The following is a 23,787-nucleotide window of genomic DNA, read 5'->3' on the forward strand; positions in this document are numbered from 1 at the left end:
ATCCATCAGGTTCAACCAAATACAAATCAGGCGGCTGCTGCTGCTGCTGCCTCACCGTTGCCACCACCTCCTCCTCCGGTGCCTGCCCCACCACCACCCCAAGCACCCCCAAAGCCTCTCATGACAGCTCTCCCCCCACAGCCTAGCAGGAAGGCAGGATCACCGGGGGTCTCACACATCACCTCCCCTGTGCCAGTTCCCTTGCCTCTTGCAATTAAGAAACAGCCAAGTGTCACATCTCCCCAGGTGCCTCCACTGCCCCCGGCCCCTCCAGGCCCCACTCCTCCCCCAACTTTTCCAAAGCAACAGAGTTTTTCTATGAAGCCTCCCCCATCACCTCAATCCCCAGTGCCGTCAGTAGTGAAGCAGATAGTCAGCCAGTTCCCACCTCCTCCCACCCCACCTGCCACTGAGCCCCAGCCTCTGAAACCTCTTCCATTGAGTGTGGCTCCTCAGTCACCTCCAGCAGTGAAGGCAAAACCCAAATGGCAGCCTGCCTCTGCTCCCTCACCGGATTTCCCACCTCCTCCACCAGAGAGCAGCTTAGTGTTTCCTCCTCCGCCTCCTTCCCCAGCTACCTCTGCAGGTTCTCCCCCCCCTGACAAATCAGGGTCTCCAGTCAAAAAGACCAGCAAGACATCAAGCCCTGGAGCAAAGAAACCGCCTCCAACACCTCAGCGGAACTCCAGCATCAAGTCCACCAGCTCCACTGAGTACAATGAGTCCAAGAGACCTTCAGTGGACCGCCTTGTCAGCAAATTTGCACACCCGCCAGAGCCATCAGGGTCTCCATCAAAGGAGTCATCACCTCCTGTGGCCCCTCCAAAGCCTGGAAAGCTCAATCTCTCTGGTGTGAGCTTGCCCATCGTCCTTCCGCAGGGAGGGATCCCGGCCAAGGCTCCTGCTCCAGGTGTATCTGGGAAGGAACCCATGGTTGAATTTCCTTCTCCACCATCGGATTCAGACTTTCCACCACCACCACCTGAAATAGATCTTCCTCTCCCCCCTGTTGAGATACCATCTGTGTTTTCAGGCAGCACTTCTCCAAAAGTTGCTGTGGTCAACCCTCAGCCTCAGGCATGGTCGAAACCATCAGTTAAAAAAGCTCCACCACCCACACGTCCTAAGCGGAATGACAGCACTCGGCTGACACAGGCAGACGTTGCAGAGTCACCGGCAACACCTGGCCCCCAAGTGCCCACTTCACCCAAGTCTAGCCTTAGTGTTCAGCCAGGATTCCTGGCAGACCTCAACCGGACGCTGCAGCGGAAATCCATCACCCGGCACGGCTCCCTCTCCTCTGCACGGATGTCCAGAGCAGAGCCCACTGCCACCATGGACGACATGGCCTTGCCGCCGCCCCCACCGGAGCTTCTGGCCGACCAGCAGAAGACGAGCAGCTTCGGGGGCAGCCATATATCTGGCTATGCAACATTGCGGAGGGGGCCACCCCCTGCGCCTCCCAAAAGGGATCAGAACACTAAGTTGTCACGGGACTGGTAGTCGGTCACCTGGGGCTGGTGCTCTCCATGACTTGTGGGCTGCTCTGTGATCAGCCAACCTGAGATGTTGCGCACTTGGAGAGAATGTGGGGACGTGGATAATAGCCCTGTCAAAAGAGGTGATCTCAAACTGTAGTCAAGGCTAAAGACAGAGACATTCCCCCTTCATGGCTAGGCCAAAACAGTTGGGGGCTGAGGGTTGTCAGTATTTTATTGGGGGAGGTGGGTAGAGAGGTGTTGACTTAACATTTTCAATTTCTTTTACCCTTCATATGGATTGGACCAAAATTCCTTTTTCTTACTTTTTCTGCATTGGGGGGAAGATAATTTTTTGTAGTATCTGTCCATGTGAGACATTGTTTGTGCATGTATTATAAGTGTAGGTATATAAAATATTGTGATATATTTCATTGCAATTATAGAAGATAACCAGAATGTTTTTGTAGATCCGTATTTATTGTTTCAGTTGCTATATTATTGGGAATCGGACTCTGTAACCAGTCCAATCTGATTGTAAAGATGAAATGTCGGGGGCACTTTAAAGAAAGAAGGAGAAAGGAAGAAAAAAAAAAATAGCAGGGAAAAAGAAAAAAACAATTTGGCAGTTTGTGATGGGTAAATGGTGCAGAGTTGAGATGTTCTGCTAGTAACTGCACACTGGTCATTGACTGAAAAATACAAACACAACATACCAAAACATTCTGGTCATAATACTACTGAAAACGAGTATGTTATGAGGAAGAAAATAGATTTTATATATAGTGGGCTGGAGTGAAATATATTTATACTATAAAGAACCTCCCCCTTCCTTCCAAATAGTTTAAAAATATACACTGCTACAAATTAATTCAAAGTTATTTGTCCATGAATAACTAGGATAAGTATATATTATTCCAATCCATTATGCATCTTAACTTTATAGTAAGCTTGATCATTTGTTTTTATGACACAAGGTGACTATTTCTGTTAACCCCTTCTGAAAGCTGCCAGGATTCCTGCAACCAGTGCTGACCCACAAGGCTGATCCCTGTGGACGCACCACTTGTACGTGTAACTCTTTCCCTGAACAAACAGGTAGGTTTTGGCAGAGTGTTACGTTCTCAAATGAACATACATAGCACAGTTTCACGCTGTCTGTGCCCAGTAAGATGTGTTGCCTTTACAGAAACAAGTGTCTGGAACCAGTTAAAAGCAGTTTGTAATTCCTTAGTAGCTGTTGGGAAACATTGCTCTCTAAAAAGAGAGAAAGTATTGGTAACTTGAGGCAAACACAGCTGCAATTCTCTTTTCTTTGACCTGTCAGAAAATATGACCAACACACAAAGCTGTTAATTATGAAGTTGCACTTCTAACAGTCAAGAGAGGACTGGAAAAAAAAATCTTTGAGAGGCAATAATGTTTGCAGACAGTTTTAAGGGGCTGCATGAGTAGGAAATATTTGCTTTGTTTTTTTGTTTGTTTGTTTATTTGCCACAGAGTCACAATCATGGCATCAGGTACCACAGTCCTTTTTTTGTACTTCAGAAGTTTCATGATGCTGCTTTAGCCATGGCGTGGACACAGTAAGTTAGTGTAGTTAGCGTAAGTGCTCTTGTGTGTTATGCATGCTCCGTACAGGGTAGTGATATACAATCTATGTAAGTTAAGCAGAATATTGGGCCTGTACCTAGGTCATCCTTGGTTGTTATAACTTCCTTGGTCATGACAGGGATGCTGTCAAGGCTCAGATGTCAACAGGATTTTATTATTGTTTTCCTTTTCTCTAAAAGCAAGTATTATTACATGCTTACTTTCCCCCAAAAAGTGAAACAAAGGCAGTAGTTTAACCTGACAGTATCTTAAAGCGTGTAAAATAAGATACAAGCTAAGCTCTTGGTAGAGAAATTCAGGCTGATAGAAATATTGTGAGAGGGTTTGCTGTTCCTTTTTTATAGTTTTTTTAAAATCTAAATAATAAAATAAATGTCTTTGTGAATAATTTATCAATAGGAAAAAGTTTGCCAATTAGAAGGAAAAATGACACATCTATAACTATATAATTTTAAATAAGTGCATCATGAAAAGAGAAAAATCAATGGTGCTGTCTCTGCTTTCCTGTTTCATACCCCTTCTTGAAATCTCTTTCAGCACCTCTGGAAATTATTTTAGTATTTCAGACTAGTTTTTTTGAGCAATAAGGATATACCATTGTGTGCATTTTTAAAGCACTTCTGTGGAAAGGCACTTTTTTTCTATCTTTCAGATTGTTCATAAATTTTTGTTTCTACTATTTTTGTGCTTATGAAGTGTCCTTAAAAGCATTTATGTTGTTGATTTTGAGCATGCTCAGTATAGCTGGCTAATAAGTTGATAGAAAAATTGTTAAGCTATACTGGAATTCATGGGTGCTGTAATTTTCTACGCTGGTCCTCCTGCTGCTTTGTACTGTATACAGCTCCTGGGGCTCGTACCCACCAGTGGTGCAACTTGTGTGCAGACACAGTCGTAACCCCCCAGCTGATACTGGCAATAGGCAGGTGGCACATTCTCTGCTTCCTAGTAGGGTGCATATGTGAGTTGATGCAGTGCATGCTCCTCAACGAGAGCAATCAGGGAATTCTGCTTATCTCCTCTTTTGCTTTCCCTGCAAAACAGTTCCATTGGTGGGTGACAGTTCCATTTTTTCTCTTCTGTTCATTCAGTGCAGGTTTTTCTGAGGTGTTTGAGCTTTGTTCTTTTAATGTTCCTGTGCCCGAGTTCATTTACCCACTATCTCCCACGAGACAGTAAATCCATGCTTAATTTTGCAGGCTACTAAAAAGCTTGCTGGGAGACAGAAATTGAACAACAACTTTACAGCACAAAGAATGAGCATCAGCAAAGGTGGCACCCTTCTTAGTACAACATCCTTAATTAGTAAGTAGTCATATAGAAATATAGCAAGTGGCTGCAGCTTTCTTTCAGATGAGCACCAAACAGAGTGGTTTGGAAAACCTGGATGCCTTTTTATCTTCTGAGACCTGTTGACTAACTTGCTTTTCTAGTGTATTTACTGTTTTTATGACAGCAAATATGTATGCCTTATTTACAAGCTGTTTTTGCCCTTGTGCACTGGTTTCAGAATTCAACCATTTTCTTTGCTAAAATCATCAGAAAACAAAGGAACCAAATTTCAGACACACAGCAAGATGCTTCTTGCTGCAAACACGGGGCTGTACTTTGGCACTATTTAAATAAATAAGTGAGAGCTGAGCTAGCGCACACTGTACACAAAGACAGCACATGCTTTCATCTTAGAATGCTGAAATTACACGTATGTGTACAATCTGACTCAATGTCAGGAAAAGCCTTGCTTCTGCAGGAGTTGGTGAGAGCAGATAGTGGCATTCTGTACTCTGTTCCAGTGCCCATTCTTTCAGATTTCCTCTCTGCCAGGCAGTGGTGTCTACAGGTAGCAGGACAATGTTCAGCCAGCAGAGAGCAGAATTCTCTGCGTGTGGTATGGGTGTAGAAAGCAGGAGCTCACAGACTTCCATTTTATTCTGCTGTTGTGGAATTGCTTGTGAAGGGAAAACTAGGCTCTCATAACAGCAGTAACCAGAGGGGAGAAAGGACATACCAAGAAAGCTTTTTAGCAAGTGGTTCTAAACAAATAATTGGTAACACGTTTGAGGTGGACATGCCAGTCTTCTGTTTTGCCTTTCAAAACAGGAAGGAGGCACAAGTCCCACAGAAAAGAAAGTAATCTAGTTATTTCAATTCTTTACATGGAAATTACCTGCTTTCTTCTGTGCAGTAGCTTCCTCGTGCAACGAAAGACTACTTGCTCTAACTTGGTGCACAGCCTCAAAGCCAAAGAGCTCCTCTCCTGAACTTACAGTGCAATTTCCTGCAGAGCACCAGGGAACAACTTACACATCAGGGAGACATCAAGGTACCTGAATCACTTTGTCTTCAGGACTAATGGGAGAGAGAGCAATATTTTAACAAGTGCATTTTAAGATTTACTGTTGTAGAGTTGCACATGTGGAGTTTTGTTGTTGTTGTTTTCCTAATTTCTTTGTTCTGTGCTCTTAGGCAACCAGGTAGCACAAATCAGAGTGGCCAGTCTTGCTCTGGGTTAAAATTATTTCTTTACACAGTTAAAGGAACCAAAAGTGCTGTTTCAACTGCAGAAGGGCAAAAAAGATTTTTTTCTGCTTATTACAGAAAACTGCATAGACTTAAATTGTTGTACTTCAGTGGTGCCATTACTGGTAAAATTCTCTTATTCATAGTAAGATAAATGGGTTTTACTTCGAGCATTACTTCCAGTAGCAAGTCATATTAAAATCAGTTGCATCTCCTAGATTAACTGGGACACTGTATGGCTTTAACTATATCTTGAGAACATTTGCTGTGGTAGAAAATAAGATTTACCATCTGAAAATATTGTTAACATAGAGCCAAATTCTTAGAGCTGTAGTGGTATTTTTATTCAATTTGTTACCTGCAGAATTTTCAACACTTGATGTTCTTCCTGGTTTTTAGTATTTACTTTGAGTTAGCAGCAGTAGTTTATACAGGTATTTTCTGTTTGGCATAAATATGCTGATAAGATGGAAGTCACGCACATGTACTTTCTTGGAGTTTTCTCTCAGTCCAAACACAAGCAATGTAAACTCCTGCCAGAAGGTAGTAAAGATAGTGAAGATGCGATCAGAACATACGAGTATTTTTGTTTTCTTGATGGTGGTTTTTCCTTTTTTTTTCCCCTCATTGTGAAGATGTAGAATTATATTCTTCTTCAAACAGTGCTCCTAACCTGGGGACAAGGGGTTTTATTTCTTTGGTGGCAGGAGCTTCCTTATTTGTGGCTCCTGGTGCTCAGTTTTGTGATCCTTTTTTCACTTGGAGTAGACTGCAATCCAGAGAGCATTTAACACTACAGCTTTCCCTTACACATTTCTATAAAATGGTGGTTTCTAAACTATTTATTTTAGAAATGTAAAGTACATTTTTTCTAAAATAATTTTCCTTTCTGAATTCCTTTTCTCCTTCAGTTAAAAAAAAAAAGTGACAAATCCAGCATTACAGTTCAGGGGTCAGCACTCACTAATACTGCGATCCAATGGGACACAGGCTTTGTCTAGTTTTGCAAAGTTTTAAACCACTAAATTGCAAATGATTGGCCATCATATGTAAAATTAGAGTAACTGCCACTAATGTGAGAAAAATAAGTAGGACAAGGATTCAGTGAGCTCCGTTCATGAGAATTGTACATCCTCAATGAGGAGAGCTAGAGAAGAACTGGGAGGAACAGGAGCTGGTGCTGTATCTATGCCCAGTCCCCTACAGCAGGAATTTAGTGAGGGGAATGAGTGAGAAGAAACTTGAATAACAGATTCTGGAAACCCTCTTAAGTGTTAACACTTAAAGGCAACCTCTCTGTTATGACACTTCGGAATTGAACCAACTGTTCCTTAGAGTGGAAAATAGTTCTCTCTCACTCAGGAATTCCTAAGATGCCAAAGATGCATTCAGAGCTAAATTTCAGGTACACAGATGTGCTTGCAGCAGCTGCTCCTGAAGCTAAGCTGCCAGGGGCTGCAGCTGCTGTGTGGCAAGAGAGCAGGGGTGCTGCTGTCAGCTGCCCTGCAGCCCTTGCCTTGACTCACTGTTGTAGGTAACTGAGTACAGACGTGCAAGGGGCGTGGGCAAAGGCCAGTTTAGCTAGAGAACCTGTGCTCAAAGACTCCCTTGTTGCTAATTTGGTGCAGCACTTTTACTTATCGTTTAAAAAGGAAAATCAATACTTTCACAAGTTACAATTGAAATCTTGGGTTTCATCCTAGTGGACTGCCATGGGCCAGAAATTAACTGGAGCAGCAGTTTGTTTTATGGTTTACACTAACTACTGTTAGCAGCCACTAGTGAGATCCTGTACGATACTGGGGATGCAAATGTACAAAGAAAGTGTCACTGCAATGATGATTTGTCTGTACAGCAAACTTGTGATGAGTGCTGTAAATACATTCATGTTTACTGCTTTAAAAAAGAAAATTGCACATTCTGTCTTTCAATGGGATTGCCTCCCCTCTTCTTTCCTTTCCAAAAAAGAAAAATCAAAGCTCTTTTAGACTGCTAGCTTCAGGATGGGGGGAGCTTTGTCATATTATAAATATATATAAATATATGTATAAATATACTTTTTTAAGCATGAGAGAGGACAAAAGAAATACATTATAGAGTACCCAATATAGATAATTATACAATGGAATATGCACAATTCAATAAAGATGTAGTTAAATTTAATAATTCGTTTTAATCCTCTGTCTTGCCATTTTCCTTTTTCAGAACCCACCTTCTGTTCTCAGGGCAGCAGCATTTCCCTTTTACAGGGTTCCTGCTTGGCTACAGATTGCTCATTCTTGATAAAATTGCTATTTATTGTTCCTTTGCACAGCTCTTTCCAGAGGATCAGAGCTGGCTGTATTAGTAGCATTGTACATACCAGCCACAGGTCTAAAGAAGACCCAGAGCGAAGGCTCATCTTTTCCATCTGCCTGTTTCCTCAGATGTGCACGGTCCTGGCATTACTTGGTTCAGTTCTGCTCAAACAGCTGATGGCTGGTAAGTGCTGGTGCAGCCCTTCGCTGGGGTCCACTGCAGGGAATTCATTATGCTGTACCATGGGGGATGCACAGAGGCTGGTTGTGCAGCACTTGTGAGCTGCTACTGCAGGAATTTGAAAATTAAGATAAAAGAACTGAGACTGAATTCCTGCTTATGTAGGAAGGGCACCTAATTCTGAGAGGCTCTGAGGTACTTGGGCTTACGTGTAAAACTGAAATCATTTCTGCCTTGAGCCAAAAGCAGCAGCAGCTGCAGCAGTACATGTACCAAAACCAGAACTCAAGTCCATGAACAGACCTTGCACCACAAGCACAGCTGCCTGCACCACAGGGAAATCAATTGGAGTGTCATGGCCCCAGGGCACTCGTCATCACTGAAAGAGAAGAAGCTGCTTTGTTCCTGCAGGCCTCAGGGAAGTAAGCTCTGCCTAAACAGTGGAGTAAAAGTAGCCTAAAAGTAAAGCTGGTACTAGCAAACAGCTGCTCAGAGCTGTGAATGCAACGTGGGCACCTGTGCTGGAAGAAGGAACTGGTGTCCTAGCACTGGCCAATTACAGGAAATACTGTCACACAAGTGGAGACATGAGTGCTGAAGGCTGCCACCTGGATGCCAGTATTCAAACCTGGGCTGGGGCAAGTGCTGAGCTCACCTTCTCTGAACAGGGCTCCTGCATACACAAGGCACATTTCCCCATCCCTCAACAATTCAAAAAGCCTGTAACAGGAGACAAGGAAAGTGACGCAGTGGTGGCACACTCACAGAACACAGTGTGTGCTTTGTTCTTTTTATTCAGGGCTCGTAACAAGAGGGTTTAGTACACAGCAACAGTTAATTCCAAGTACAATTAAAAAAATTTAAAAATTGGGTTTTGCACTCACTTGGAAGATGGTTCAAATGGCACACACAATAAAATGTTACCGGCAGCACACAGCTCCCCAGACTCTCACAGGCTCGATCATTTACAGTGGGCTCTGTACTTCTCCACTGCATCAGCAGCACCAAAATCAAAAAGCACAGAGTGCTTCCCTTCCAACTGCAACCCGAATGTGTGTGTATGGGGGGGTTCTGCTTTCAGAAAAAAGTACATGGACAAAAAAAATCCATGTTAGACACTAACATTTCCAGAGAATTCATAGAAACTACTTGTCCATGCAAGTTGCAAAAGACACTTTTTCAAATGTGAAAAAAAGCACTTGGGCTTTACAAAAAAAAAAAAACAAAACTCAGATGTCAGCACTTTAGCAAGGCGCTGGAAATGACTTTGTACACAGCTCTTCCTCATTTTTAAATAGAAGGACTTTTCTGAGGTTTTAAGAGTAACAGGAAACATACTGCCCGTATTTCAGCAGGGTCACCACATACCTGTCCAGCAGGATGCTGGTTGTAGGCTTACCTCTGGCCAACAGGCTCCTGCTGTCTTTTTACCTTCTTGCAACCCGTCGGAATAAGCAAAGGTGTTAATGAATATGTTCAGAGCACCAAAGAAAACAAACAAACAGTTCCTGCATTTGCACACATTGCTGCTTTGAATTAATGCAGAACAGCAGTTGGCAAAACTTGGCTGCATCAAGTGCTCAGCAACCTTCCCACAGATAGGAGATGAGGGTCCCACTAGTCACACAATTGTAAAAAATCAAGATGACTGTTGCTACGCACCAACTAGCTACTGAAAAGAAAAAGTTTCTCTTGCCCTATTCTGACCTCTGTATAATATACCATTTTAGCCACGAAACGTGGCTGTGCCTAATACTGTGCCTAATACTGAGCCAAAGGGTGGGGTAGGGGAAAATACATTGTAAGCACAATAAATTTTTGAATGTGGCTCCCTACAAGCTATAGTCCATCACCTACCTGCCCATGCTGTTTGTTTTACAACACTACCTCTTCTCAACATGAAGTATTTGCCTTTGTGAATGCAACAGTTCTGCATGTTTCCCACTGCCACTGTTGTCAACATAGGAACTAAAGCCTCTGCATGGGTTTTGCAACATTTCATTAAATACTGCAGTCCTCCACACTCAGCAAACCCAGCTGAAGCCACAGCACTACACTCTTTCCAACAGCAACCTCTAGCAGCTTCCAAAAAAGTTGTGCTGATGATGCTGCTGGGTACCAACCAACAAAAAGTCCTGTCCTTGCCAGAAGGAAAAGGTAAAAGTTTTGCATTTGATTTACAGCTGAAGCTCATTTCTAGGGAAGAGGGGCATCTGCAGCATTTGCTAGGAACTGGTGGAAGCTGTTGGGAAAAGCACAGCAATAACCTGCCTTCTGGCACAGGCGCAAGACACCACAGAAGCACAGCAGGCTGCCAGCACAACCCTCCTCCATCACAAGTGAACAGCAGGCAGCACACCCTCTGCCAGAAAAGGACCATCAGTCCTGCTACCACTTCTCTTCTCAAGCTCATCTAAAGCATCCTAAATAAAAGTGCCACTTTGCAGAAGCTATGTTGTGCCAATGTCAGCTTTGGTTCTAGGCTGTCACAAAAGTGCTGAAGTCACTTGCAAACAGTGAGGTAGGGCTACCTCGACAAGACCAGTGTGCTGGTGCAAGCAGAAGACGTGCACATCCTCTTAGTCACAGAAGCACTGCACCGGGAGAGCCCTTGGCAGCAAAGAAAATTCTCAGGAGGTGTGAAAAGTGAACAAACCGCTGTGCTCACTAGTTCTCAGATAAGCCATCCTGCCAGAGCCCACAGGGACTGTGCAGGAGCTGTGGTGCAAACCAGCAGCAATCTCCAGCCATTTCAAGGAACCCCCAGCTCAGCTGCTTCCTTGTTAGCGCATACCACAAAGACGGGCTGAGTCCCAGGGCCATGCTCCACCTCTTGTCCTCCACTGGGAGCAATGGCTCTTCAGCGTTTACGTTCTCCATAGTGCCTGCTCCAGCTAGCTGGCATGGAAGCACCGTAGGGATGTCAAGCATAAAATAGGCTGCTTGCTTTTCCTGCCTCTCTCACCCCTCAGTGGCAACAAAGAAAAAGGAAAGAAGAAACAAAGATGATAAGCACAAGGAGAAAGAAGAAAAAGATCAAGATCAATGGGTGAGATACATGCAACCTTAGCCACCTTGATGCCGAACAAAGACATCAAAATAGCCTGCTTCAGCACTATCTGGGAACAGTCTGTGACGTTCTCTCCACACGGGCACATGTCAGAGGGGCAGCTCTAGTTAATAGATTTGTCCCAAGAGGGCTGAGAGCAAGGAAGAAAATCTCTGCTAGAGCAAAGCAGAAGCTGCAGCTCCTGCCTGTTTAAGCACAACGAAAGCAGCTGGCTCTGGGGACTGCAGCTCTCAAGAAGGGAGAAACGTTTCTTTTGGCCATGTTGCACTCTGGGCTATTCTGTAGTGTCGTCTTCCCCCAGCTCTCTCACATACATACCCTCTGCTCTGACAGACAGCTGATGCTGAACATCTCCAGGTGTGGTAGAACTCAATGAAGAGAAGTTTGCATCTACAAGGGTGTTGGTTTTTTTCTCTACTTCCTTAAACCCCCTTTTAGAAGGAAATGTAAAAGAAAGTGGGGAAGGGAGGTTTCTAAGAAGGAGATGTACAAGGGACAAAATTAAAAACACAACCCTCACTGACTTTGCTAGCATGCAGTCTATGCAACATTAATACAAAAAGCTTGTTTACCTTGGCCTGGTCTATTGAACATAACATCACATCATCCCCAAACAAACTAGAGAATTAAGATCTGTACAAAATAAAAAGTATGCATAAAACTCTTTTCTTTGCATTAGTACTGCATAATAAAGCATAAAACCAGCAGGAGGTGACCTGGAAATTCCATCCAAAGCAGCTCTTAGAGGACAAAAAACTAAATGCTATCAACAGAGACCAAACTAACCTCTCAAAGCTAGCCTTCCAGGGAGCTTCCCACATTTCACCTTCAAGGCCTTGCAGCTTCATCTTCTGTCCTGAGCTCCAACAAGTATGCAGCACTTTCTGGAGTTCACACTGCTCTGCTCTGGCAGCTCTCAACACATGAAACTTACACAACCAGGTGAATGTATTACACACTATGCAAGTACACACAGTCACTACCTGTCAGTCAGAAGTGTTCAAGTGCATGCTCTTGACAGACTGAGTTAAAGACACATTTCACTAATTCATTGCCTCCTAGCTGGAATGTGGGTGCACAAGAAGAGAATATTAGCTGTCATTTAGTAACTCATTAAGCTGCCGTAACTCAGTACATTTGAGCACTGTGTGCTGTCATCACCAAAAACACACCCAGGACTGAAGAAGCCAGGGAAGCTTTGGCAGTCCTGGAAAACACAATTGTTTGGTGCTTAGGGGGTGACTGTGGGGTACTGCTGCAGTGCAGTCACCCCAGCCTCTAGCCAGCCTGCAAGAACCACTGATCTGTGCAAAAAGTGTAGGCACATCCCGTGACTCTGGAAACAGACATTCCAGCTACAGCACAACCAGTGTTTGTAGGTGTGCTCCTAGAGAAATGATGGGCTGAAGGAACTGAACGTGGCTGCTTCTGCTGATCTTGCTGTAAGACAGAAGCTTTTGCAAAGTGAAAGTAGAAAAGCATCTCTTCTGGCTAACATCTATTCCAAATAGTAATGCTGCCGACTTCCTGAAAGAAAAGAATAGTGTTTTGGCTACACAGCTATGGACTGAGCAGGGGAGAAAGTAACTTCTATGTTTGCACAGGTTCCTTCAAATCCATACTTCTTGTAGGCTTCCACTAAGCTAGTAGTTCCTTACTCACTGTCACAGGATTAACACTCTTCTTTCTGCAAGCTCACAGCAGGTGATCAAATTCACCCACCTCCTAGAAGCACACCTACTGTCTGTTTCTTTCCCCTTGAGCAGCTACAGCTTCTCCCTGAGCCAAGTCTGTAGCAAACATGTGCCTCCAACCTGGCACTGCACTGCTTACCAAGGAGGGGCAGGAGGCTTGTGTCAAGTACCCAGCCCCACTGCCAATTATCATTACAAATGCAGCACTGGCAGCACTCTCTGTACTGCTGTTTTTCACACAGGCTTCAGAAGAAAGCTGCAGCACTATCTTGCCTTTGACAGTTAGTATTGGCTGGAACCCGGTCAGATGTCAGTCAGACGTTGTCCAGGACTGTGTCCCCAGCCCAGGAGGCTGTGGCAGTACAGAGGTCAGCTCCATTTGTGGAGCAGCAAGACTACAACAGGAGGTTTAATCAGTTTGTCCTGATAATGCATGATGTTCAACCAAAGGCAGTATTTAGTCCTTCCTGAGGGCAGACTAGCATAGCCATCATTTTACACTGACAATCACCGAGCAGCATTTTTAACGGAGACTTAAAAAAAAAAGAACAACTATCAGCCCAGGGCCTCCACTTGTTCTTACTCCACCCTGGATCCACAAGTACAGTTAAAATACCTATTTCTTCATAATAAGCAATGGAGAGGACTGGGAGAAGAGCTAGGACTACTACTAGTTACTGCTTGGATTTCCATGGGAAACCAGTACACAACAACAGCCCTTTTTACTTCCACTGAAGAGATTTTGGCAATAGACACGAAGACGACAACTGCCGTTTGTCCTGCCTCCGCACAGGGCTCTCACAGTACATATGCATCTAGTCATCTAGTCATCAAGTACAAAAAAGCCAATTTACAATACCTGATTGGATTTTTAAGAGATTATATTGTGCATAAGACTAAAGTTGGGAGTATGTTTCTCTAGTGCAAGCAGGTGTGAGTAGATCTGAACCTTAGATCACAGCCCCTAGAGTTTATCCTTGGACCCCAGGAGGACCTGTAAACTTCACTTCACTTTCACTGTCAATGGCATCTGTGAGTTCTGGACAACCCACCCATGGCATGTAGCTCGGTGTGGAGCAGCACATTAACATCAGTGCATAACCAAAACCAAACCTGTTGCATTCAAAAGATGGGGAAATGGGTGCGAGGGTCCTCTGGGCTGCAGCCATCATAATTGTCTAAACTAAAGGGTGAGTGAACCAAAGCCAGCTCTGCGTGCCTGTGTCAGCCTATAAAAGCAGAGCAGTTGCAGACGTGTTTTTGCTAAAGATGCAACCAACTGTAAGGAAGTCAGATACATGAACAACTTTGCATACAAATCCCTGTGTTTGCTAACACACAAGCATTTTTCCAGCTGCACAGGAGTGTAGTGTAGAAACAGGAGGGACATCCACCAGCCAGCAACCCTTCACCACAAGCATCCAGGACGTCCCCAGTGCCAGGCACTGCTGCCAAATGTAGTGCCACCACAGTGCACAGGATTCCTGAGAGAGATCCCGGAGCCTGTCAAGAAGTCAGAATGGGAGTGAAGGAAATAACATCTACTCAATGAGTTTGTTAGATCTGAATGGGTCAGCTTACTTCAGCATCAGATTGCTCATGATAGCCTCTGCTGGCAACTGGAAGAGCCATTTGTTCAAACAACTCAAAACACTACTGTTTTATAATGAGGGAAAAAAAAAAAGAAAAAAAAAAAGAGTGGTTGTTACAATTATCCTTCATTCTGCTATTTTGGATGGGGCCCCAGAGGCTGGTGGAGATGAGGAAGCCCTGACAGCTCCTGCAGCAGGAGATGCAGCGCTCTGTCCTCTAGTCTTCACTCTGAGTAATGCATGATGGACTCCACATAGTTCCCTGGGAAGAGCCCCGTCACTCCATTCATGACCCCTTCGTACCAACCATCATCATTCTTCTTAATGACATAAATGATGGCACCTTCCTGAAATGAGAGCTCATCTTCTTTGTCCTTTGTGTAGTCGTAGATGGCTACCACTAGAAAAGAACACAGGATGGGCTGTTAGAATAAGTACAAGCACACACCTCAGTCACCTCCACATTAAGATCTATACAATGCTCAAGTGCAATTCTCTTACCTAGATGTTATTCCCATGGTACATAATAGCAATGTAAGTAAAAACAACTTATGAAATAGAAAAAAAAAAAAAGCAGCGCCTCTCTCTAAAATGCAATGCATGCCTACTATATCAACATCTTTTTCATACAGGAACGAAAGAACTTTATCTTACTAAACAGATGAAAGCTGCTTCAAAAAGTCAAAGAAATGCAGTAAAACATTGGCAAATACCAAACACGGAAGGTCCGTACACAGATAACATTTGTACATCACATACAGTGAACTTTCCAGTCTTGCTCGTGTAGTTGTTAAGAAGCTTTATAGGGAAAAATAATATATACATACATACAATTACATACATACATAAATACATACAGCATATCTATATACGCACATACTACAAAAGAAGATATACATATACAATATACCCAACAGATGTATTGTGTACATACACTACTAAAAGGAAGAATTCATGTGCCTTGAAGACGCTGATTACTGAGCCCCTTGTAATGAGGCCATTATAAGAGGAAGCACGCCCACATGTTTCTAAGATGCTTGCTGCACTTCCCAGGCCCTGTACCATGGGTCCATGCATGCCTCTAAGGCACAGGCATGATTCTAAGAGACAAGTGCCTGAGTCAAACTCATCCCCCTTGTAAGTGTGCAAAGAGCACACCCACTGTCGTAGTGTCAAGAGTCACATGGCAGACCCTTAGGAAGAGGGGTACCAGTTTTGTGCATCTGTCAGAAGCAGTTTGAACGGCCATGCATGCAAATTGCCAGTACAAAAAAAAATAAAAAAATAAAAAAAATCTCACTGTTCCTTGCAACTTTAACCCACCCTTTTCCAAGTAGGTACGCGGTGCCCAGGGAGGGTCCTCCTCTGCATATGGATCACTGTACTCCACCACTGCTGCCTCTTCCTCCTCATAGTCCTCTGGAGGTGGGGGTGGCGGCGGGGACTCATCAAACACTGGCTCATCCACAGGTGGGGGCGGGGGAGGAGTATCTGAAACTGAAATGGAGCAACCCTGTACCTGGGAAATGGCCCCTACCACCATGGCTGCAGGTTAAAGAAATGCTTCACATCCAGGCTAGTGGCTACAGCACCCACGTAAGGAGTGGTGAAAATACACTAGAGACAAAGTTCAGTGAAGGAACTCACTGAACATTCTTGCAGTGAAACCAATGAAAGTATTTCCTTCCCCCCTGCTTCTTTGGAACTTCTGACAAATCTGCAGACAGCGAAGAATTTTGGCTGCACACGGACACATCTCTCATCTACTCAAAACAAAAGCCACATGCAGTACTGAATCATGGCACAAGGAAGCGACACACTTACTGTTTTCTTGAACTCTGGCCACAAATCCCATTAGCGGTAACTGCGGAGTTACCTGTAGGATGGAGGGGGGAGGAGGAGCAAGGGATGCTGCCACAGAAATTAAAAAAAGAAGCATTCGGTTAGAAACACAAAGCAGCAAACAGGAAAGTAGACATCATCACACTCAGACAATGCAGCACACCGCCAAGAAGCTGAGATAAAAAGGACAACATTCACAGAAAAAATGGCTTAGGGCGTTTACGCATATTCCCAATCCTTACTTCGAGGAGATTTCTACATTTTTAACCCAACTCATTTCCAATCCATCTCTTTTCCTAAGATCATGAATCTATGCTGAAGCAGAAGTTTGATCTCACTAAAAAATACCTTCAAGTTCTTTACAGCAGCACAGCACTTCACAAAGTGGACTACCTAACAAATATATCAAGAAGCTTCTCCCCCTGTAACCCTCCATCTTTTAAATTGATTTAGTATTTATAAATTGAATGTCTCTTCTACTAAAACACCTACAAACCCTTATTCCTGAAAATAGATATAGCTAATTTTCTCCAAAACATGGGCAAAAAGATAGAAAATTAATTAAATGAGGCAATTCTAGGTGAAACAGAAAGATACCTTTGAGAAACCTTAGACTTCCAGACAGGAGCCTTGTTGGTAGAACAAAGCACACTTTGCTGTTGCAAGCAGCAAAGCTTAGTCCAATGTGCTGCCTTACATTTCTGCCTTATTCTGCAAACCACTGAACTCTGAGCAGCTGGCTTACTGCTAATGGAAGAGCTGTCTTTGTACAAGATGTGCAAATTCACACTTAATTAGATAAGCAAGTGTATTCTCTAAGTACAAAAAAATTAGTTAATAAAACTGTAGTCTCACCTTGTAAAGATAACGCAAGGCAATTCTTTTTTAAAGAAAGTTCTTGGAATATTTTCTAAGAAAACACACCTCAAGGAAAAGCACCAACCAAGTCATGTCCAAGAGAATCCAAAGGAAAAAAATTTGAAAAAAAAAAAATCTATACTTCATGTACCAGTATGCTTATTTACCTTACCGAGCCGAGCTAATTAAATTTCAGTCTAGTCCCAGAGCTGCAATGTATGACTTAGCATTATTCAGAATTAATACACTTCATCACAGCAAATGGGAAAAAAAACCAAAACAAGTTATTTCAAATTCACATCTCAAAATATACTGTTTGCTCATTCAGCAACTATTTTCACAAGCACTTTGAATTTCTTCTGCCAGTCATATTTCACCTTCTTTCTTCTACCTCACATCACAAACTAAACAAAATATACACAAAAACCAAAATAGAGCAACCATTGTTTTTGTTGCAAGAGTATCCATGTACCTCCATATAAAGCAGGCGCCATTACCTCACCACTTAACTGGTATTTCTTCAGAAAATTTAAAATACAATTCTAATTACAGTTTCTTTGACTTGAGTGATGTGACCTTGGAGAGAATATATTCCTTCAAGTGTAATCACAACTGCTGAGAAAAGATCTGGTCTTGCATTTCTCAAAGAGGAAAAAGGAACTTGAATTTGAAACTCTATTGAAATGCAACAGCGTTCAGGAATACAGTGTTCCTGTCCAACTATCCTTTTTAATTACATATACTATAAAAATACTTAGTTTCAAAATGTTTCCTTTATTCAAAGTCACATGAAATCATACACTTCCTATCTACCATATAAGACTTGCTTTGGTCTCCTGGGTCCCTTCTGTGCATATTGTGTTCTGCATTTAAGTCCTTGAAGGAGATAACAAGGCTTTCCAGGTAGAAAGACAAATCACTCTAGACAAGCACTCTAGGCAAGCACAACAAAAATCCCGTGGTTTTGTTTGGATCACACAGTTTAATCAAAATGGTGATGCTAACACTAGCTGACATCATTCCTTGTTTATCTTAACCATAATCATTACCTTCCTTTTTGGATCCACAGACTGAACTGCAGTTATGCAACTTCTGTAAAGTCTAATTGGTAACTTTATTATTACCTGCAATACCGTTATATATGCTGTCTAAAATGGCATATATGTCTGGATACGGTGAAAATTCTCTTTACTGCAAAAAGCAATGTTGAAATGTTTCCTTTATAGTTATTTTCCCTTCCTTCGCATTTATTCCCTTTCAAATTTCAATATGCATATAATGTGCCTAACAAATGCCATGTATTCCATGCAACAGAGCAGCAGTTTACTCATACAAACTCCCCTACCCTCTCTGCCCCCAGCAGTACCATCCGCTTCCTTCTCAAGTTAATTGCACACATCTCTTTGCAGACTGACTCACAAACAGTAATATTTGGACCTGACCAGATTCCTTAAACACAAACTGTAGCAGCTAACCTAACTCCTAATTCAACGCTTCATCTAAAACAACAAAGCCAAACAAATCATCACCAACAAAAACACCCACACAATAGCACTACAGTGCTTTCAAATCAACTTTCAGACTTGCTTTTAATGGGACCTTTGCTAACAAGGAATTTCCACTGTGTCCCTTGCATCTTTCTGTAGCTTTGTAAGAAAAGGCGCCCCTTACTGTCACATCAATACCTTCACCTCTCCTCACAAGCTCAGGGAGAAGGACACTAGAGATGAGCAGCCACTGAGTTCTCCAACATACAGGACAACACCGCTTGTTAAAATCTCATCATGCTTTTGAGGACAGGTCAGCCATCAGAATAACATCACATATGGAACTTCACAGAAGACGTAGCTCCCCTGCACATTATACCAAACACCACTGATGTCTAAAATCTCTAACGCTTACCTCTATATAATGAGAAATGACTGAACTGGTGGTTAATCACAAGGAAAAAAGCACGCAAGCACACAGACTGATTAATGAAGAATCAGTGTTTTGCTGCAAAACCAAATACCTATTCCACACCAAAGCAGCTACCTGATACGCACAGTGTAGTATAGGACTGAAGTTTGTCCAACAGATCCTGCAAGTCCTGGGAGATCAAAAGGGATTTATCTGACAACAAAAGCTATATTGTCCCAAGCTGCATGCCATTACAACAGCTGCACGCTCTGTGCTCACACCTCCACTTCAGCACAGTGCCCAGCAATGTACTGGAAGTTACCTCGGACTGACTGCAAGAGCTGCACCAGAGACAGAACATGGGATTTCAGAGATCTGAAGTCCCAGTCAATTCAACCCTGTGTTGCATTCATCACAGCAGACAACCTTTCTTACCTGGGTTCTGGTTATAAAAAGGTCCTCCGTTTATCTGGTTCTGAAGGCTCGTCTGTGACGTGATCGAAGGAGGACGCCGATATGGCAAAGAGCCCCCTATTGTTGGTGGTGTATGTCGAGACGCAGGCCTGTTCATACTGTAGAACTGAACTGGGTGGCCTGGATTAGAAAGAGAAATGTGTTACCAAAGAAAGAATTATGCTCGCTTTTTTTTTTTTTTTTTTTTTTAAAAGCTCCATTCAAAATTCAAAGGCTAGGAAAAGTTTCTGTTCTCTTAGAGACAATCTACATCCTACAAGCAGTTAGCTCAGCTGCCAAAACACTGGATGTCTCAACGGCAATAAAAAAAAAAACACAAAAAACAAAAAAACCAAAACACTCCTCCATCTGCCTATAATCAGCACTAATCACACACACAAAAAAAGAAAATGCAAAGGTACATAGACATATAATATATACATATGTATATACATATACAAAGTGAAAGAAAATCATTTTCATTTACCCATTTTATAAAACATATTATAATAACTGAATTTATAAGAAGTTCTCATTTATAAACCTGCAAAAAATACCACTTTGCACTCCAGCTGTCAAGCAACACAATGTGTACAAACTGCTCTTATTCAAAGAAAAACACAGTACTAAGTATCTTGTCGCTACTCATGAAATATACAGAGAATCATCTGGGGAGAAGAGAATGCCAGAAACTGCTTGAATGGATGTCATAAGTGAATCATACTCAAAGGAGTTACCCATTGAAGCAACTCTTTGAAAACTTGCTCTGAAAAGCCTCGGACCTTGATCACATCTGGGCTCATCTGCCCGCACAAGGGAGCAGACACTCACCTGTAGAGGCCGTGGAAGAAACAGCAGGGGGAGTTGGAGAGGTGAAGCCATCAGCAAGGGGCTGGGCTCCTGCAGCAGCAGCAGCAGCATCTGGGGTAGAGGAGGAAGGGGCTGGAGCAGGAGGGGTGGGGGCAGGAGCAGAGGTAGAAGGAAGGGGAGAAGTGCCAGCCGAGCCAGCAGGGGCTAAGTGAAGAGAGGAGGAAGAGGCGGAGTTAATAAGGAGATATGTTAGCAAGGATTAGAGAAAGCCTTTGACTCTTCAGTGTTAGCTACTTACTAGATGCATAGTATTTTAGAATGCACGAGGAGATGAGGGAAAAATGAAGCTACTAATGAAAAACTCATTCTTACGTAGACAGTTCATGAGGGTCAAGCAAACCTGCTGCTTCTTTCCAGGTCTGAAGGTAACAACCTAGAACTTTCCAGGGAGAGCCATTACTTTTGAAAGATGTCTTTAATCTTTGTTATTTAGGCTGCAATCTGTAGCATAGCTACATTGAATTTTTGTACAAATTAGAAAATATACAGGAGAGGAAAGCCAAAAATGCTTCTTTGGTTCAGAAGCATCATGTATTTCAGCTCACACTGCTAGCCAAAACTGTATGCTCCTTTTCACTGAAAATGCTGAACAAGGAGTACTAACATCACTTCCTGTTTTTGGGAAGACCAGTGTAGTTACAGTAACTGAACACCTTTTCATGACAACTCAGCTAGGCTTGCATCGTGTACTAAGGATTTACTCTCTGCCTGCCTCTCTTTTAATCTAACTGTCTAATAGGAAGCTGCTATAGATCTGCACGAACAGCCAATGAAAAAGTATCAATTTGCTTAAAAGGAGTAAGTTTCTCCCCACCCACCAAAAAAGATATTGTATCCTATCTGGTTCCATGCAGGCAGCCAGGCAAAAAATGCTCATAAATCAAGTAATATATTAAAAAAACACTAAAGTACTTCAGACACTCTCAGAGAATACATTACATTATTCAAATTCATGCTACCAATAGCAAGCAATTTTCAATGATTGCATGCTTCTGGAAAATGAATTCTGAGGTTCCTCATGGGACTTCCTCATCACATCTGCAAATGCTAAAGTTAATGCTGAGACAGAAAGGGGAACAGCAAGTTTCCGTTTACCTGGATAGACACTGGGAGGAGATGGCGTGGGAACAGCAATAGGAACACCCACACTGCCACTTCCACTGTTTTCACGACTACTGCTCCGACTACTTGGGTGGCTTCCTCCACTACTCCCACTGCTGCTGTAAGAAACCAAAGTAATCCACGAAATGAATATGCTGCTCTGCATGCTGAAACACAAAGGCCTCAGAAAGCACTTCGCTAATTCAGAGTAGTAACAGGAAACAAGAAAAAAGAAATGATGATATGAACGTATATAAATCTAACTTTTCCAAAAAGTCCTCTTCATTTTGACCACAGCAGAAGTTTTTTCACGTAGTCATAGAGAACTTGCCCAAAAGTAAAACACGCAAATACAAAAATTCTACAATGGTAAAGTCAGATTTTCTTACGCTTTAAGCCCATCTATTTCACTAGCATCAAGTACTTACAGTGTTTAAAAAGTAAAGATTTCAAAAGAACTAGTATATCAAGAAACTTCTGGTTATCCTAGAAAGAAGGCTAACCTTTTCCATAACCTTTGGTAACACAGCTCAGCTTCATTCTGTGTTTGCCACTACCAGAATCCTCAAAATACAACGCTCTTTTTCAGCTGTTCAATCTAAAAATATCAAGGACTGTTCAAACAAAGATGTGAAATATAAGTTCACCATGAGGTCCTTCAACGTGAAGGACACAAGTTTTCACAGAATTGTTCGAGTTTGCAGGGACTTTTTAAAGGTCACTTAGTCCAACTCCTCTGTAATGAACGGGGACACCTGCATGTAGATCAGGTTGTTCAGTGCCCTGTCCAGCCTGACCTTGGACGTCTCCAGGGATGAGGCATCCAGCACATCCTTGAGCAACCTGTGCCAGTGTCTCATCACTCTTCTTGTAAAAAAAATTCTTCCTTATACCCAAGCTAAGCTTCCCCTCCTTTAGTTTGATACCATACCTTCTTGTCCTATCACAACAGACCCTGTCCCTTTCTTTCTTACAGCTCCCCCCCTAAGATACTGAAAGGCCACTCTCAGATCTCTCTGGAGCCTTTTCTTCTCCAGGCTGAACAGTCCCAGTTCTCTCAACCTGTCCTCACAGGGCAGTGTTCCATTTGTGGGATCATTTTTGTGGCCCTCTTCTGGACACACTCCAACAGGTCCATGTCTCTCCTGTACTGAGGACTCCCCATCTAGACACAGTACTCCAGGTGCAGCCTCATCAGTGCAGAGCAGAGGGGCAGGATCACCTCCCTCAATCTGCTAGCCAAGTCTCTTTTGATCCAGCCTTCTCCCAGTTTTGTAAACATTTAATAGAATATTGCAAACTACCTACTTGAAACAGGACACAATTTTAGTAAAACATTAAGTGCTACCACTATGTTTTAATATTAAAATCAAGGTAACCACAGGATTACGTGAACAATATTAACACAACTCACTACTCCAGTTTTATTAGAGCGCATTTTTGCCATGTCAAATGGCATTGCCAGTCTATATCATGAATTAATAAAAGCTTCGCTGTCAAAGTGCAAGTGGTTTTCAAGTTGTAGCATTTTTGTCCAAACACTTATGTAACACTAGCCACGCTTTGTTCAGGACTATGCTGAGTACCTGTATGTGCGATTCCTCTGGTTCACAGAAGCCGTTCTAACAGGGCTCTGCTGTGAGGGAGCCATATTGCGCGTTGGGCTAGGCACGTAGTCATTTGGTACCACTGGGGGACGTACTGGCTCCAACGTACGATAAGGAGAGTGACGCCTACACAAGAACAAGCATATTAAAGAAGCAAATCAGATAGTACAGAAAAAGCCACTTTTTGTTCTTTAAAGTTAGCTACATCCTAATCAGTATCAAGAGTTAAAAGTTGTATTCTGTATGTTTTCGACATCGACTTTGGAGGATGACAAAAATCACTTAAAGATGTTCTTCATGTACTTCTATTTCCTAGATGTTTTCCTACTCATAAGCTCAGATGCACATTCCATTCTTGTTTTAAAAGTAATCTGTATCTTATTTTGAACTTAAAGCACTGTAGTCTGTACATACATACATAATCACTTACTAGCAAGCAGCGTTCCTCCTGCTTACACCAAGTTTCCTAAGGACTTTGCCTGTAGAAGTTGGGTCAAGGAATTACGTTTCTTACACAGCACAAATTAACAGTGTCATGTACCAACTTTCCAGCTGTTTAGCATCACCTGTCAAAGCCACACAGCTGATGATTCTTCTCTAAAGCATGTAGATGTGTTTTGCAATGATACAAAAATTTTGCTGTTGGGAAGGGCTGATGATGCCTATTATCTTCTGGCAGAAATGCATTCAACAGTATGTAACCAGTGACAT

The 23,787-nt window shown here is 42.7% G+C and overlaps 2 protein-coding genes across 17 annotated transcripts in view; one reads left to right on the top strand and one right to left on the bottom strand.

Annotated features, from left to right (window-relative positions):
* Positions 1-22: 22 nt before the first annotated feature.
* On the top strand, positions 23-7,775 carry LOC116216807 (ras-associated and pleckstrin homology domains-containing protein 1-like). Its single transcript, XM_031554171.1, has 2 exons — positions 23-4,397; positions 5,278-7,775. The coding sequence occupies exon 1, from the start codon at positions 121-123 to the stop codon at positions 1,501-1,503; it is 1,383 nt and encodes a 460-aa protein (XP_031410031.1). The 5' UTR covers positions 23-120; the 3' UTR covers positions 1,504-4,397; positions 5,278-7,775.
* A 1,068-nt stretch (positions 7,776-8,843) lies between these two features.
* ABI2 (abl interactor 2) overlaps positions 8,844-23,787 on the bottom strand; it is a 55,469-nt gene continuing 40,525 nt past the window's right edge. For 3 of the 16 annotated variants that reach the window (XM_010713510.3, XM_031554172.1, XM_031554175.1), the window contains 7 exons: positions 23,056-23,202; positions 21,464-21,588; positions 20,330-20,512; positions 19,481-19,639; positions 16,271-16,357; positions 15,770-15,943; positions 14,671-14,846 (listed from right to left, as the gene is read on the bottom strand). In XM_010713510.3, coding sequence (XP_010711812.1) covers positions 14,671-14,846; positions 15,770-15,943; positions 16,271-16,357; positions 19,481-19,639; positions 20,330-20,512; positions 21,464-21,588; positions 23,056-23,202 — 1,051 coding nt within the window. Of the gene's footprint in view, positions 14,847-15,769; positions 15,944-16,270; positions 16,358-19,480; positions 19,640-20,329; positions 20,513-21,463; positions 21,589-23,055; positions 23,203-23,787 lie in introns of all 16 variants that reach the window. The other 13 variants (XM_031554173.1, XM_010713509.3, XM_031554178.1 and 10 more) reach the window with 9 other exon arrangements.

The sequence above is a fragment of the Meleagris gallopavo genome, chromosome 7 (assembly GCF_000146605.3).
Source record: "Meleagris gallopavo isolate NT-WF06-2002-E0010 breed Aviagen turkey brand Nicholas breeding stock chromosome 7, Turkey_5.1, whole genome shotgun sequence".
Taxonomy (NCBI): domain Eukaryota; kingdom Metazoa; phylum Chordata; class Aves; order Galliformes; family Phasianidae; genus Meleagris; species Meleagris gallopavo.

Excerpts from the sequence above, each read along its gene's own strand:
- LOC116216807 (XM_031554171.1), top strand. The coding sequence starts at position 121 with ATGACAGCTCTCCCCCCACAGCCTAGCAGGAAGGCAGGATCACCGGGG.